Below are 18598 nucleotides of genomic sequence, written 5' to 3' on the forward strand. Positions count from 1 at the left end.
GAAAAAGCCCTTAACCTCTCTCTCGATGACCTACAGTGGAAACAAGCCTCTCTTCCCGTAAGACTTGGGGGCCTCGGAGTTCGAACAGCAACGCAAATCGCTGTTCCAGCCTTCCTGTCCTCCTTATCAGCATCCGACGACCTTGTGAAGGAAATTCTACCTGCCCACTTACATCAGCTGGCAGGTGTACATGATCCCAATTTTACACGCTGTGCCACAGAGGGGCTTCTCGTGCAGTCCAATCACCTCAACCACCATCCCCAAAAGCCCACAAGCAATCCAGCTGGATGGCCCCATTGTAGACCAATTTGCTGCAGAGTGCCTGGGTGCTGCAACAACACAACACGACATTGCTCGCCTCACAGCAGTAGCAGCACCACATGCAGGGGATTTCCTGTTAGCAACCCCAATGTCGGCAACTGGCACGCGTCTCACACCACACGCCCTCCGAATTGCTGTGGCCTCCGCCTTGCTGCCCCAATCCACACAGATATAGGTGTATTTGCGGCGAGGTGGTGGCTGACAGGTACGGCCACCATGGCCTACTCTGCCAAAGCACAGGGGGATGGCACTCGAGGCACAGTGAAGTTAACGACATCATCAAGAGGAGCCTCACCACAGTTGGATGCCCAGCTGAAAGAGAGCCCGTTACCTAATGCCCGTAACTCTGATGCTCTTTGGTCGCCCGGATGGTATCACAGTGAACCCCTGGAAGAATGGCAAGCAGTTGGTATGGGACTACACGTGTGTATCAACCCTGGCTAACACCTACATTAACCTCAGTGTTGCACAACCAGGTGGCGCTGCCACCCACAGGGAAGCAGCCAAATCCCGTAAGTATAGAGAACTGGATCACCACTACAATTTTGTCCCCATTGCTTCTGAGACACTCGGCGCCTGGGGTAAAAGTGCTATCAGTTTTTTGAAGGAACTGGGTTCTAGGCTCATTGAAACAACAAGGGACCCAAGAGCTGCAAGCTTTCTTTTCCAGCGCCTCAGTGTGGCGATACAGAGGGAAATGCGCACTGCATCCAGGGTTCCTGCCCGCCATCTGAGGAGCTGGAGGAACTCGACAATCATCTTTGTAACCCATATGTAACTCCTTTTTTGTAACAAAGTTCAAATAAAGTAAATATATATGTGTACATACAAAAGAATGGGGGTGGTAGGAGAAGATAATATAGTGTTCAGTGAGAAACCACAAGGTCTCCTCTGAATACTTTTATTTTGTTCTCCGAGGCTATGGGTCCCCACATTGGCACCAGAGGTGGTGCCCTCACAAACTTTTATATATATATACATATATATATATATATATATATATATATATATATATATATATATATATATATATATATGTATATATATATATATATGTATATATATATATATATATATCTATATATATATATATATATATATATATATATATATATATATATGATATATATATGTATATATGTATATATATATATATAATATATATATATATATATATATATATATATATATATATGTATATATATATATAAATATGTATATATATATATATATATATATGTATATATATATATATATATATATATATATATATATATATATGTATATATATATATATATATATATATATATATATATATGTATATATCTATATATATATATATGTCGTACCTAGTAGCCAGAACGCACTTCTCAGCCTACTATGCAAGGCCCGATTTGCCTAATGAGCCAAGTTTTCCTGAATTAATATATTTTCTCTAATTTTTTTCTTATGAAATGATAAAGCTACCCACTTCATTATGTATGAGGTCATTTTTTTTTTATTGGAGTTAAAATTAACGTAGATATATGACAGAACCTAACCAACCCTACCTAACCTAACCTAGCCTATCTTTATAGGTTAGGTTAGGTTAGGTAGCCGAAAAAGTTAGGTTAGGTTAGGTTAGGTAGGTTAGGTCGTCGAAAAACAATTAGTTCATGAAAACTTGGCGTATTAGGCAAATCGGGCCTTGCATAGTAGGCTGAGAAGTGCGTTCTGGCTATTAGGTACGACATATATATATATATATATATATATATATATATATATATATATATATGTATATATATATGTATATATATATATATATATATATATATATATATATATATATATATATATATATATATATATATATATGTATATATATATATATATGTATATATATATGTATATATATATGTATATATATATATATATATATATATATATATATATAATATATATATATATATATATATATATGTCGTACCTAGTAGCCAGAACGCACTTCTCAGCCTACTATGCAAGGCCCGATTTGCCTAATAAGCCAAGTTTTCCTGAATTAATATATTTTCTCTAATTTTTTTCTTATGAAATGATAAAGCTACCCATTTCATTATGTATGAGGTTAATTTTTTTTATTGGAATTAAAATTAACGTAGATATATGACCGAACCTAACCAACCCTACCTAACCTAACCTAACCTATCTTTATAGGTTAGGTTAGGTTAGGTAGCAGAAAAAGTTAGGTTACGTTAGGTTAGGTAGGTTAGGTAGTCGAAAAACTATTAATTTATGAAAACGTGGCTTATTAGGCAAATCTGGCCTTGCATAGTGGGCGTAGAAGTGCGTTCTGGCTACTAGGTACGACATATATATATATATATATATATATATATATATATATATATATATGCGAACAAGCCTGAATGGTCCCCAGGACATATGCAACTAAAAACTCACACCCCAGAAGTGACTCGAACCCATACTCCCAGAAGCAACGCAACTGGTAAAAATGGTAAAATGTTTTTGGTAAAATGCTATGCCCAAGATAACTATCCGAGTGCCGGCGGTGGGGTGGTTCATATAGCCTCGGCTATCACCTCATTTTGTCCGGTCGTGATGGTCAAGTGGATTAAGGCGTCTTGTACATACCAGTTGCGTTGCTTCTGGGAGTATGGGTTCGAGTCACTTCTGGGGTGTGAGTTTTCAGTTATATATATATATATATATATATATATATATATATATATATATATATATTATATATATAATAATAAAATATATATATATATATAAATATATATATATATATATAAATATATATATATATATATATATATATATATATATATATATATTATATATATATATATATTTATATATATATGTCGTACCTAGTAGCCAGAACGCACTTCTCAGCCTACTATGCAAGGCCCGATTTGCCTAATAAGCCAAGTTTTCATGAATTAATTGTTTTTCGACTACCTAACCTAACCGAACCTAACTTTTTCGGCTACCTAACCTAACCTAACCTATAGTGATAGGTTAGGTTAGGTTAGGTAAGGTTGGTTAGGTTCAGTCGTATATCTACGTTAATTTTAACTCCAATGAAAAAAAATTGACCTCATACATAATGAAATGGGTAGCTTTATCATTTCATAAGAAATTTTTTTTAGAAAATATATTAGTTCAGGAAAACTTGGCTTATTAGGCAAATCGGGCCTTGCATAGTAGGCTGAAAAGTGCGTTCTGGCTACTAGGTACGACATATATATATGTATATATATATATATATATATATATATATATATATATATATATATATATATATATATATATATGTATGTATATATATATACATATATATATAAATATATATATATATATATATATATGTCGTACCTAGTAGCCAGAACTCACTTCTCAGCCTACTATGCAAGGCCCAATTTGCCTAATAAGCCAAGTTTTCATGAATTAATTGTTTTTCGACTACCTAACCTACCTAACCTAACCTAACCTAACCTTTTCGGTTACCTAACCTAACCTAACCTATAGAGATAGGTTAGGTTAGGTTAGGTAGGGTAGGTTAGGTTCGGTCATATATCTACGTTAATTTTAACTCCAATAAAAAAAATTGACTTCATACATAATGAAATGGGTAGCTTTATCATTTCATAAGAAAAAAAATAGAGAAAATTTATTAATTCAGGAAAACTTGGCCTATTAGGCAAATCGGGCCTTGCATAGTAGGCTGAGAAGTGCGTTCTGGCTACTAGGTACGACATATATATATATATATATATATATATATATATATATATATATAATATATATATATATATATATATATATATATATATATATATATATATATATATATATAGTAGCACATTACGGGTACCACCATTGGTTCAATTAAAGGGACCCAGATCCTCGAAGAAGAAAATAAACAGTGTTCAGAGAAGACTTGTGGATTCTCAATGATCACTTTAATCTTTCCCTTTCCTACCACCCACATTATTTTTAATTATTTTTTTTATTGAATTGCTTCAGTTTACATAGAACATAACAATATAACAATCAGTGTTCGAAGACCTCGTCCAAATCTTCGGAGGTCACGTGCGTACCCAAGATACAACACGCATTTCCCCTCCAAACTGCGACACTGAGGCGCTGGAACATGAAATTGGCCGCTCTTGGGTCTCTAGTTTTCCCAATGACATCCTCACCCACCTCCTTCAGGAACTTAAGTACACGTTTACCCTAGGCGCCCAGAGTCTCAGAGCCTATTGGCACGAACCTGTAACAACGTTCTAGGTCACTGTACTTGTTGGTTTTCTGGGTTTCCCTGAAGGTGACCGCCCCGCCTCCCTCAGCTGTGCTGTAAGGTAGATAGGTATCAGCCATGGCTGATACCTATCTACCGCCATGGCTGCAGGGTGACTCCATCTGGGCGTTTGTGGGTGCTGTCAGGTCTGCTCAGCTGAGGTTCCCTTTGTGCTGGGCACCCAGCTGTAGCCAAACTTCTCTTGATTATGTCATTGACTGCTTCATGTCTGGCAATCTTTCCCTGTGTCTTACGACAGATGAGACCATGGCTGCCATATTGATCTGCCCGTACATGGCCGCAAATACACCAGTGTTCGGTGGAGATAGGGGCAGCAAGGCGCAGGGCAACACCAATACTTAGGGCCCGATGGTCCAGGCGGGTGCCCAAGGCGGAATTAGGGACCACCAACAGGAAGTCCCCAGCATGGGGGGGCTTGCACAGCTAGGAGACGCGCTCTGTCCTTCTCCGAAGCTGCCTCCAGCAATGCTTTGGCGATGTTTTCCACTATGGGGCTATCCCATTTGGACTGTTTGCAGTCATTTGGAAAAGTCGGTCGAGAGTGAGAGTTGACAAGAGTGTCCCACTGACTGGTTCCTTCCGCGAATTTGGGATCATGAATCCCAATGGAGTTTCTTAGGTATTCCGGTAGTATTTCCTTAACTAATTCACCTGTAGCACTGGTCGAGGATAAGAATTCCGGCATTGCTAACTGTGTCGCCTTGCGAATACCTATACCCCCGAGTCTAACTGGGAGCATTGCTTGGTCCCATTGGTCATCTTGCAAGGAGAGATTTAACACTTTCACGGTTATTGGCCTTAAGAGTAAGTCATATTCCGTTAATTTTGGGCTGTCGAAGTTGGGAGCACACCTTAGGAAGTAGGTCAGTGTGGGCAAAGCCAGGCACCTTGTGAGAAGGTACAAAGCATCGTGGGCGTCCAAAGCCCCTATTCTTCCCTCCGTCCTCCTCAGGTCGTTCAGCTTTTCCTCGAGGACTACCTCAATGGCGCTCGAGCCCAGAGGTGCCCCTATCAGCACACTGTCGGTGAGAGCGATCACTGGGGCTCGTGGCAGTATGATTCGTACTGCATCTATGATTGGTTGGCTAGATGAGATGATTTTACACTTTGATGGGTTTAATTAAAGTGAGTCCTAACTCCTCTCCCTTAGATTTCTCCAGCTGTAGATTTTCTAGCAGGGACTCCTGTGTCCCTGCCAGGGTGCAATCGTCCAGGAACCAGATGTTGAGTTCGCTGGTCAACCTGCTTGTGACCTCTTTAGTTGCCATGCAAAAAAGGAAAGGGGCAAGCCGGTCTCCCTGCTGGACACCTGCGGAAAGAATTTCATGTTCCCCAAACAACAGCGTCGATTCCCTACTGTACCCTGCTGAGACGAAGGGCAGTAGACAAGGAAAGCGTGTTCGAACCGCTTCCAGTACCACATCCCTTTTTACCTGGTTGAAGGTATTTTTAAAGTCTAATTTAATTAATGCCTTATTGTCTGCGAGGTGCTTAATATAGGCTCGTACTACACGAGCTGCTGCTTCACAGCCATGGGGGACACCAAAACCTAGTTGATGGGGTCGAAGCATCGTTGCAGCGGCTATGCTAATTTTTCTGACAGCTGCCATAACATCAAGGCGCCGAAGTGTATTACTCACGGTAATGGGTCCGACTCCACCATCTTTCTTCTTAAGGGCACAAAGGGATGCTCCGAAGAAGAAGGGTTTAATTGTATCTGGGATCAGCTCAGAGAGGCAGTCGCTGACAAACTTCGTGACCTCTGACAATAGTGTCTCGGCAACTTCGCCGAGAACTGGATTTACCATCTCCTTGAGGTGCTGAGGTGTTACTCCAGTGTATCCCCCTGCTGAGCCTGGTGGGAATGACATGATGGCTTTGTATACCTCTGACGCTTGGAGGAATAGAGGTCCCATGTCTGGGACATTTGTGTCCCGAGCAATTGGTTCCCATGGTACTCTAGGAGGGTGCGTCTCTCTCAGTGAGTCGGCGGTAGCGGGATTTCTAGGGACGATTGTATCTTCGCTGGTAAGTAACCTAATTGCTCCTACTGTGTTGCCCTCTACATTTTCTTGGTCACTTGTGTTTCTAGTTTAAAATTGTCATTGGAACTCTTGGGTCTGCAACGGTGGCTTTTGCGTTGAGGAGGGATGGGGATCAAGTTGTCAGCTCTGGGGAAATTATTTATTGCCCTAGTGACTGATGAGGCTAGTGACTTGCGTCCTCTTGCTGGTACGCCTAAGCAAATATTGCCAAACAGGAGCAAATTATGAATGCTTTGAAGGTGGCCGTGGTATTAAGATTTGCAGACCGTTCATTCACTTTCCTTAGAAGGTCTGTATATTTCCCTGCTGCCAATGGGCGCGCTGCTTTAAGAATGTGAGGAAGAGTTCTGGTGGTGGATGCTTTGATGGCCCCCAGGAGGTCATCTGATGACATGAAGTTTGCTGGGATGTGTGGGGGTGCCGGGGGGACCTGTGGGCCTTCTCTCTCTACAGGTTCCGTCCATGAACCCTCACAGTTTTGTGTTGACGTAGAGTTCCATCGTTTCTAATGCATTTAGATTCGTCACACACCCGACACGTTCCTCTACGTCTGGGTCCTCTGTTTGCACCTCTGGGTGCACAGTTCCCAGGACCCTGTTCATGGCTGAGATATATATATATCTCAGCCAAGATATATATATATATATCACAGATATATGTATATGTATCTATATATATATATATATATATATATATATATATATATATATATATATATATATATATATATATATATATAAGAAGATCTCTTCCCACATATATATATATGTGGGAAGAGATTATATGTTCATATAACATATAATCTCTTCCCACAACCAAACCATCGCCAGAGAAATCCTAGTAAACAACACAGAAATCATCGATAGATACAGCGATAGCAGGCGGCTTGACGTTTGCGAGGCACTACACATCAAGAAGTCAACACCAGCAATCAACAGCCAATTATTGCACAACTATATTCTACCCACCTCAAGACTCCGCTCCAATATAGAAGCATCAAGAAATATGGACCAATAGGCTTTCTACAAACACTTCTATTCAATATCCATTGTTTCGTGTTCTGTCTTGTGTTGATGAAATTAATACCCTATTAATACTCTTGTTCTGTCTTGTGTTGATGAAATTAATACCCTATTAATACCACACTTTGTTCTGTCTTGTGTTAATGCCACATCACCCCTTCCACCTCACTCAAATGTAGATATAAAATCGGAGATACGTAAGTTCTATTCAGTTGTGTATTTGTGAACTAAAGTCTTTGAAAATGTAATAAGTTTTACGAAACGCGCCCGTGTCGCGTCAGACTAGAAATAAAAATGAATTTTGGAGAATTGATTTTTGATTTACCTCCAACAGTGAAGCGTAATGTACGAAAGATTGAGAAAATTCGTGTTAGAATTATTAATCTTACTTTTTCGGTCATATTTAATAATATATGTCTACAGGAAAGACTGCTACCAAAATATACTAATATATATATATATATATATATATATATATATATATATATATATATATATATATATATATATATATATATATATATATATATATATATATATATATATATGTCGTACCTAATAGCCAGAACGCACTTCTCAGCCTACTATTCAAGGCCCGATTTGCCTAATAAGCCATGTTTTCATGAATTAATCTTTTTTCGTCTACCTAACCTACCTAACCTAACCTAACCTAGCTTTTTTTGGCTACCTAACCTAACCTTACCTATAAATATAGGTTAGGTTAGGTTAGGTAGGGTTGGTTAGGGTCGGTCATATATCTACGTTAATTTTAACTCCAATAAAAAAAAATTGACCTCATACATAGAGAAAAGGGTTGCTTTATCATTTCATAAGAAAAAAATTATAGTAAATATATTAATTCAGGAAAACTTGGCTTATTAGGCAAATCGGGCCTTGAATAGTAGGCTGAGAAGTGAGTTCTGGCTACTAGGTACGACATATATATATATATATATATATATATATATATATATATATATATATATATATATATATATATATGTATATATATATGTATATATATACACACACATACACACATATTCACATACATACACATACATTTATGTCTCTCCTACTTTGACAGGGGTAAGGTAGCTGTTATGAAATCTAGTGCGCTATTAATCACATAACCACTGAGAGTGATTAAGGTGCTTTTACAAGCTCAGGTTATAGTTACGTCACATTGTAACATTACACACATTGATGCATTACATAATCAATCTTGGGTACAAGTCTAATATATCATCAAGTGTTCCAATATTCAAATAGTGTTTACATAGTTCACCATACCTCAGCCCAGGAGGGCGAAAGTCAGTCAATATAGGACATTCTACAATATAATGTTCAAGGTAGAGCATGTTTTCTCTTTCAGAAATTAGACACATTGTGTATTCTAGACTTTCACAAAGTTGACACATGGTGTATTCCAGACTCTCACAAAGTTGACACATGGTGTATTCCAGACTCTCACAAAGTTGTCGCATGGTGTATTCCAGACTTTCACAAAGTTGTCGCATGGTGTATTCCAGACTCTCACAAAGTTGACACATGGTGTATTCCAGACTCTCACAAAGTTGTCGCATGGTGTATTCCAGACTTTCACAAAGTTGTCGCATGGTGTATTCCAGACTCTCACAAAGTTGACACATGGTGTATTCCAGACTCTCACAAAGTTGACACATGGTGTATTCCAGACTCTCACAAAGTTGACACATGGTGTATTCGACATTTGGATTTTGAAAGAGCTGCCAGATACGTGTATATCCCAGGCGTATTTTGGCCACTATAACACCACATTGCCGAGTTCTTGCTCTATTACTTCCATATGTGAATGTCCCCTCACGAGATTTATCATAATGTTTAATGCTACAAATTTCATGTCTTTGTGAATTTGTTTGGTCGGTTAAATTATCATTAGATATTTGTTTAAGTATTCTCTTTGTCACTGCTAATGAAACACCCATATCAATTTCTAGTACTGGTCTACTACAGGCTGTCTTTGCAAGCATATCAACAGTGACATGCCTTGAGATGCCATCTTGTGATGATATCTAAAGGAATTTAACATGTATATTTAATTCAAATGTGTTTTCTTTAGCAGCTAAAACATTCATTCGAATATCACCTATTATTTTCTGGGTGTTACTACTATGTGCGTTCAATGCAGGTGACTACATATGATGTAGTCTGCCATCACCCACCTTCTTATATCACCGACTTATTACCGCCACTTATATCCATCTTGCCACTGCCATCACCGACTTATATCCATCCCTTGGTGGTGACTACATATGATGGAGCATGCCATCACCCACCTTAACATCACTTATATATCCATCCCCCAGGTGGTGACTCTCCAGACTATGGAGTCTGGCTTCTCGCACCCCAACATCACCGAGGTGGTGATCCCCGTTGGGAGAACAATTATAGGCAGCAGGTTTGGAAAATCCAAGGACGCTGCAGGTTAGTGAAAGGCTTGGTAACAATGTAGTTTAAACCATCTTTTAATTAGCAGGATAATTAGAGAGACAAATTAGGTTGTTAACCTGATCAGTATATTGTTCTGGCAGTAAAATACTAAGTAGAGTTGTTTATGGGGCTTCTATTTGCACTTGTTAAGATTACTAGAATACTCATCAATGTTGTGGTTGGGCGCACCTACAAGTGTTGTGATCATTAAAAGAGAAACATGGTTTCCAGAGTCCTTTTCTTATTATTATTGTCAATAAACTTGGCAATATCTATTGCTGGGAAGTTCCTTGCAGTTAAGGTTATTAGAGTAGCAAGTAAGGTTGTTGCTGGAACTGTGTTGCACGAGTAAGTACTAACACGGTGGTGTGTGGGTGCTTCAGGAGCACTGGCGCTCCTCGAGGTGTTCCTGGTGCCGCTCGTCTCCAGGTTCTACTCCTCACCCACAGTCATGGAATACTACCGGAGAAGAAAGGAATTTGATGTTGTGATCACAAATCACTTGTTTAATGAGGTAATTTTAATACTATAATTGATCTATTATATATATTTTCTTCCTGTGACTTTAACACTTCATATGATATATTCTAACATTAATTAATTTTTTAAATGTTTCCTGATTTGAATATAATTATTGCAATTGTTAATAATACCTATTGAAACAACAAAATATTTGTCAAGGTGGTTTCAAAGTGTTATATATTTTATGATATATAAATATCCATCATCAATCAGACCATCTAACAGATTATTTATTCTGGATAACTGGTCATATATTATGCTCGTAGCAATAACAATAATTTACATGGGATACACTTTTCATCTATTATATATTGGGCAGACGAATTAAATCGTATCAAACTGATTTAGAATGAATGAACATTCATCAGTAAGCTAAATTGTACAAAATCCACATATCTCTAGAACAAACCCTTCGTTGATGAAATTATTCCATAATAATAATAATGTTAATAATAATAATAATAATAATAATAATAATAATAATAATAATAATTATATAATTTGTCATTCACACTTCCGTGGAAATATAGTTTTCATTCACCTGGGATCTAGGAGATGCGAAACACGGACCCCATGCGCGTGAGACTGAGGCTCTAGCCACCGAGTTATGAGTAGTCTTAATAAGGAAAGATTCCAGAACCAAATACTGCTGTTATTCTGGAATTTTCAACTTTCCCTGACTACTACTACTGAAGCTCAGAGGAATTAGTGATCCACGCCCAAGTCATATATTTGTCAGACACTCTCTCATGGAAATAAACATTTCATTCTCATGGGCTCCAGGAGACTCGATAGAGCTTCTGCCTCACACGTGTGGTGTTCGTGGTTCGAATCTCCTAGATCCCAGGTGAAGGACCCCTTCACCTGGGGAATGCATGCGGAATCCATATGGCGGGGGAATAAACAAGAGAAGCGAGGCTAGTGAATGTTATAGACAAGAACCTCTTTAAACTGCATGTGAAGATAAAGAGGACGAAATACACGAAGTTTATTAGATATGATCTTCACCCAAAGTATGGAAGATATGAAGAACGTGGAACCTTAAATGATCACTATGAGCCAGTGATCATTGAGTCCTAGTCATTGATTATATGATCAAACTTTAAACTATGGCCACGGCTAAAGGTATCATGGAAAAGAGAGTTGACTATTGAAAAGGGGGATTACATAATAGAGTATCTGCGAAATGTACAATGAGAGGAAGAACTTAGAGGGAAAACAGTACAGGAAATGATGGACCAAGTCAAATTGAGATTCAAGGAAGTTAAAGCGCTTCATACCAACAATGAGGCAAAAAGTAGGAGGGAATATAATAACCCCATTTTTAATAGACAATGCTAAGAAGCAAAAATGAAAAGCAGGAGGGAATGGAGGAAATACAGATGTCAAAGGACAGACGAAAGCACGAACAGCGTCAGCAGAGCTAGGAATGAATACATAAATATAAGAAGAGTATCTTTAGGAAATTACGAGAAAGATATTGCTATGAAAGCAAAGAAACAACAAAACTACTACATAATCATATAATAGGGAAATTGACAGTGAACGATCAAATGACAAGACAACGAAAAATGGGACGGGGTATATACGGAAAATGATTAGGAAATTTGCGAAGTGCTAAACACCAGTTTACATGTTGTGTTCTCAACCGAGTCTGAGCATCTCCCAATGTTAGATGAGGAGGTGAACTTAGATGAGAGATATTGAGGTGTTGGCAGAGGAAATAGAGAAACAACGAGCATCACTGGACAAAACTAAAGGAATTGGACCAAACAACGTATCACCGTTGACATTAAAAAAGGCAGCACAGGTCTTCGGAGTACCTCTAGCAAAGATCTTATTGAGTCTCTGACAAAGAGACAGTTGTCCGGCTGCTGGAAGAAGTCAAACGTTGTACTAATTTTCAAGAAAGGAGATAGGGATGAGGCACTTTACTTCAGACCAGTATGACAGACAAACATCTCTGCAAAGTATTTGAAAGAATAATCAGGTTAAGACTAGGTACAGATTTAGAGAGCATTAATATATAAACAAACCCCATGATGGCTTTAGGGAAGGAAAATCATGCCTAACGAACCTACTGAAGTTTTATGATAAAGTAACAAGAATAAGGCAGGCCAGAGAAGGTGAAGGGAAACTGCGCAATTCTTGTGTTTCCAAACCTAATTCCAGAGATTCATATACATAGGGTAACATAAGCAGCATACTCTACATTGGCACAAGTTTCAAGAGTCTTTATAAACTTAAATGAAGAGACATTTAGATGAGAGAGAGAGAGAGAGAGAGAGAGAGAGAGAGAGAGAGAGAGAGAGAGAGAGAGAGAGAGAGAGAGAGAGAGAGAGAGAGAGAGAGAGAGAGAGAAGAGAGAGAGAGAGAGAGAGAGAGATGTGATTGCGATGCATAAAATTCTTTGGGGGATTGACAGAGTGGAAATGTTTGCAAAAAATACCAATAGATCAAGGGGGCATGGGTGGAAGCTTGAGACTCAAACGAGTCAAAGAGATGATACAAAGTTTTCATTTAACATAAGAGTTAGGTGAAAACGGAATTAGCTAAAGGTAAAGGTTGTTAAAGCAAACTCCTTTCATAATTATAAAAATAAACATGATAGGGAAATAGGTCAGGTGCCGTTGCTTTAGACAACTGACGGCTAGAAGATGGGGTCCAAGAACTAATACTTCATCCTGCAAGTACAAATAGATGAGTAAAAATAGGTGAGCTACACACAAACACATTTATACTCTTTCATACAGTCCTTCAATCAACACCCCAAGAAATACACAGCGTGCAAAAAGTAAGTGCTACAGAAATTATCTACCACTATCTGACTTCCAGATGGCCTACCCCTTTGCTGTGGGAATGCCCTTCATCACCCTGACCACCAATGGCGTGGAGCCCCGTCAGTGCGCCGTCTTAGGGAACGTGCTTAACCCAGCTTACGTGCCCAGCGAGTACTTGGACTACCCCCGGCCTTACTCTCTCCTTCACCGCCTCCACAACCTCTACACCATCCTCAGTGTTGCAGGATACTGGCGTGTGTGGGGGATGATGCCCAAGATACAGAGAGAGGTTGGTTGACATATTTCAGAGTGAGCTGTGTGGGATATATTTATATGTGTACACTAGCTTAGTTGTGTTTGCAGGATCGAGCATATATTACTATATATTGGAAACATTCTTTCTTATAGACATGTATTATTGAATATGGCCAAAAGAGTTAGATCATTTGTTCTAGCATGAATATTCCTAGTATTACTTATGATCTTCATATGGGAAGAAAGTTGACAAACCAACTCTGCAATGTTCATGGCCTGGTGCTTATCACTGAAGGCTGTGACGGTGAAACTGTTCAAGATCTACCGAGGCAGAAAAAATTGTATACATGTTTTCTCTCTCTTATTTATAATCAGTTAACAAAATAAGTAACAAAAGGCTTCAAAATAGTATACAAAAGTGCAGGTAAAAAATCTTCCATACTCTAATACAAAGAAGAACCCAAAAGACCCTTAACCTTCATTGCGACTCCCGTAAAGTGTAAATGACACCACACCACTCCTGCCTGCCAAGCTATACAGATAAATGTAAGTAAAGTGCATCATGAACACTGAAGAATACATTCATTACTATATAATTGGGGCTAAATAACCATAATATCTCCCTAAATGAAGAGTACGACTTTGACACACACACCCCGTAGCTCTCGGACTTGAAATTTATACAGATTATCACATTATATATATATATATATATATATATATATATATATATATATATATATATATATATATATATATATACAAACACACACACACTGAAGAAAGTGGAAGCACACAGCTACATATAAGGAACATATAAGGCAAAAAATCTCTCAATCCATCACCAAATGTCCATCACACACACCCGAAACTTTGTAACAGATTCCATCTTGCCAAAACTGCAGGTTCTAATTTAAAGTATAATCGTCCTGCCTCTAAGTCCATACATAAATAACATACCCCAACATCAACATAGTCCTAAATATTTTGAACCTTCGTTCATGGTTCAAACTAAACAACGAAAACATCAACATACACATATGCTCATCAGGTCAAAAATGGTGCCGTGGTGCACTCTGACCAAGTCACTAGAGCAACTCTGTGTTTACAAAAATAACTAAAATGTCATAAAATGTGTAAAGTAAAAAATAACTAAAATGTCTAGTTATGTGTACTACCAATAAGATGACAGTACACATAACTAGCCAATCACAGAGCAGGTTCTATATTCATAAGGAAACAGACCAGAATCTTCCAGAAGCAATTGAAGGTGTCAGGTGACCTGACGTTTGGTGGATCGGACTTGGCCTGTACCCTCAGGCGGTCGGTTCCCAAGGAGAACAGTGACTGAGCACCTCTGCCAAGCCTCTCTCCACTGCAAGAAACTACCTCATAACTACTCAAACCCGAATATTGTCTATTCAATTTAATGATCTTATGTCTCGTAGTAACTTGCAGAAACGACTTACATTGGTCATCATGATGTCGTTGGGATGCTCATATACTGCTTATTTGATGGCAGTAATCATGATCGTCCTAGCTGCACGTAAAAGCAGTTAAGGACCTGTGTACATGAATGCACAAGATGACGAATCCCCTGCATTGATCTTATCGTGTCAAACACATTGCACTCAAGGCAATGTGAATTCCACAACACTCGCCACAATGTTTACCACACCCTGTCCATTCTGTAACCCTCAAATCTCTTCTCGTATTTCTCCACAAAGTTTCTGAAAATTTTAGCAATTTTAACCACTACTTTCTTTTTTCTGAGTATTTCAAACAACACAAGACAACTTCTAGCTCACGAACTCAGTCTGTCATAGCAGAGGAGTGAACATGTCCATATCAGCAACGTATAGTCACTCTGGCAACACTGGAACAAGCCAGTCTCACGGCAACCAATAATCCCACAATTCAAAAACCAAGTAATGAACATTAGCATAGCAACACACGTTTGTCCTCACCGGTAGCTAGCACCTTTCTCCATATTAGCTGGTTTTACACAGTTGATATTAGCTGGGGCAGTAGGCACGATGTGAGTTTTGTTTGGTGTTGAGAACGGTAAGATGTACCTAAGTGCAAGCTTGCTGTTGATAGATAAGAATTTAAGATGTAATGTCTTTGCTCTGTCTATTCTAATATTTATGTCTGCCAATTATTTCGGTGTTGAAGATCAGAATATGTATAGTGATGATATGGTTGTGTATAGACGATTTGTTCTACAAAAAATTTCATTTGGCTTACTACATTTAGCACAAATAAGCAAGAAATAGAACATGTCAAAACCGTAGATGTAATTAGTGTCATAACCAGCATGGACACAATTGCTGCAGAAACCCCAATACAACATGGGCTCTATAAGACCAAAAACTGCTCCCCAGTCACATTAGGAGGAAAACAACAGTGAAAGAACAGGTGATGAGACTTAGAATGGGTGAGGACAGATACACAGAGAATGACAATTAGGTGTGTGAAGAACTCAACAAAATATTCCAGAAGGTCTTCACAGTAGAACGAGATGTTTCTGAATTAAGTGAGGTAGCTATAAACCATGCAGCTTTGGAAGGGTTCGAAATTACCAGAGATGTAGTTAGGAGATATCTGTTGGATCTGGACGTGTGAAAGGTTGTTGGACCTGACGGATTCTCTCAATGGATTGTAAAAGAGAGTGTAGAAGCATCTTGCTGGCCACTCGCTATAGTGCAAGTCACTGGAAACAGGAGACCTGCGCGAAATATGGAAGACAGCTAATGTAGTCCCAATATTAAAAAAACGACATGCAAGAGGCACTGAACTACAGGTCAGTGTCCTTAACCTGTACACCATGCAAGGTGATGGAGAAGATCGTGAGAAAAACCTAGAAACATCTTGAGACAAGGAATTTTATGACTCACCATTAATATGGGTTTGATGGCAAATCTTGCCTCACAGATCTAATAAAATTCTACGACCAGGTTACAAAGATAAAGCACTAATGAGTATGGTGGACAGATGGCATTTTATGGACTGCTGGAGAGCCTTTGACATAGTAACCAATAAGCATGTTCGCCACTGTGTTGGGAGCTACAGCAATTAGTAATCTTCGATGCGCAGTTCCCTGTACCCAATATGGACCAATTACTACATCATAAGTTTAAATATTTCAAACAAATGACTTATGACCGTACTTGTGGTATGAGAGGCATCTGAGGGAACGGAGTAGGACAGGTCGAACCACAAGGTGTTCATGACTGACAGGGAAATGTTTGTGCAGTTTTGATGTACCAAAAAGAATATTAATTAATGGGATGGTTCTACATTCACCATTAACAAGATTAGTTATAGACTCATCACGATGACATGTTGATCAACTAGTTCTGATAGAATCTCCTCTTCATTCTCACCATCCAAGTCCCAGCAGTAGATAAATTATCTGCAGGCCTTCATTATCACATAGATCGGGGCCCCAACATTATAACAACGGAGCTTGTGTTAACAAGATGATTGACATCAGCCATTTTCCTAACATTATCAACAGAACCGAAACATCTATTGATAACATTTCCGATCAAGTAACTTTGTATGGTATAAAAGTTAGAAGACTGGCCTGTAGTTTAGTGCTTCCTGTCTGTCATCCCTTCCTGTGAAATTGGACTACATTAGCCGTCTTTCAAATTGTTGACAGTTCTCCTGTTACCAGTGATTTGTTATACACCATGGAGAATGGCAGGCACAGTACTTCTGCTACTTCTTTGAGTATCCACGGTGAGATACCGTCGGAGCCTATAGGCTTTGGCACATCCAACTCTAGTAAATGCTTCCTTACACCGGTAATCTCAAACTCCTCCAGTGGTTCATGGTTCGATATTAGCTCCCTTATCTCAGGTAGTTTATATGTTTCTATATTGCTGTGATGGGTTTCAGCAGGTGTATAATGTATTCATATAACAATGATTGTGTATGAACGGGTGCAATGTACTCGTGTAGCAGTATTTGGAATGAACTTGTGAATAATGTATTCATATAGCAGTGATTGTATATGAACTGGTGAATAATGTATTCATATAGCAGTGTTTGTATATGAACTGGTGAATAATGTATTCATATAGCAGTGATTGTATGAAGATATAAATAGCAGTGATGGGTATGAACTGGTGTACAATGTATTCTTATTTTGTCATGCTCTAATGCAGAGAGGTTAGCAGATGCATAACTGTACGATTGTAATTGTTAAAATGTTAACCATGGCGGGAACCACTCAGGTGTCGGCCATCTTCCCGGACCTGCCTCCGCTGCTGGAGATTGAGAGGAACGTCAGCCTGGCTCTCCTCAACTCTAACTTCGGCAACCATATTCCTGTGCCCCTCCTGCCCTCCCAGGTGGAGGTGGGCTCCATGCACTGTGTACCTGGAACCTCTCTTCCCCAAGTGAGTTGGCCACACACACACAGTTGACTGGTTTTCTCCAGTTGAGTTGGTAACCCATTGGTTTCCTGCAGATGAGTTGGTGATTGTTCATTGACTTCCCCTGTAAAAGATGGTAGCTATAGATGTTAAGTCCTTCTGGCGTTACAACTGAAACAAATATACCTGATGTTTGTAAGTGGTTCTAGAACCATCAGCCGAGAAAGTTCTTAGTTTATATCCCTTGTTCACTGATAAGCTGTTATGATTGGTGGTGATAAACTGAGAGAGTCATGATATGTCTATTATTATATTAATTATTCTGAAGTCAACAACTCCCTGACTGCACTACCTAAGTACGGAGAATAAAAGTAACTTAACCAATGTGACCGTCTGGCAGAGAGAGGTCGAGCGTCCTCACAGGCCCCGTGACACAGACACATTAGCGGTGGCGGGTGACGTTTG

The 18598-nt window shown here is 38.8% G+C and overlaps 1 protein-coding gene across 1 annotated transcript in view; it reads left to right on the forward strand.

Annotated features, from left to right (window-relative positions):
• Positions 1-18199, forward strand: part of LOC138362951 (UDP-glycosyltransferase UGT5-like) — a 189739-nt gene extending 171540 nt beyond the window's left edge. Inside the window, exons 3-6 of the mRNA XM_069321524.1 lie at positions 10068-10185; positions 10575-10705; positions 13549-13782; positions 17993-18199. Of these exons, the coding sequence (XP_069177625.1) occupies positions 10068-10185; positions 10575-10705; positions 13549-13782; positions 17993-18184 (675 nt within the window). The 3' untranslated portion in view covers positions 18185-18199. The remainder of the gene's footprint in view (positions 1-10067; positions 10186-10574; positions 10706-13548; positions 13783-17992) is intronic.
• The last annotated feature ends 399 nt before the right edge of the window (positions 18200-18598 follow it).

The sequence above is a fragment of the Procambarus clarkii genome, chromosome 9 (genome assembly GCF_040958095.1).
Source record: "Procambarus clarkii isolate CNS0578487 chromosome 9, FALCON_Pclarkii_2.0, whole genome shotgun sequence".
In the NCBI taxonomy this organism is placed as follows: Eukaryota; Metazoa; Arthropoda; class Malacostraca; order Decapoda; family Cambaridae; genus Procambarus; species Procambarus clarkii.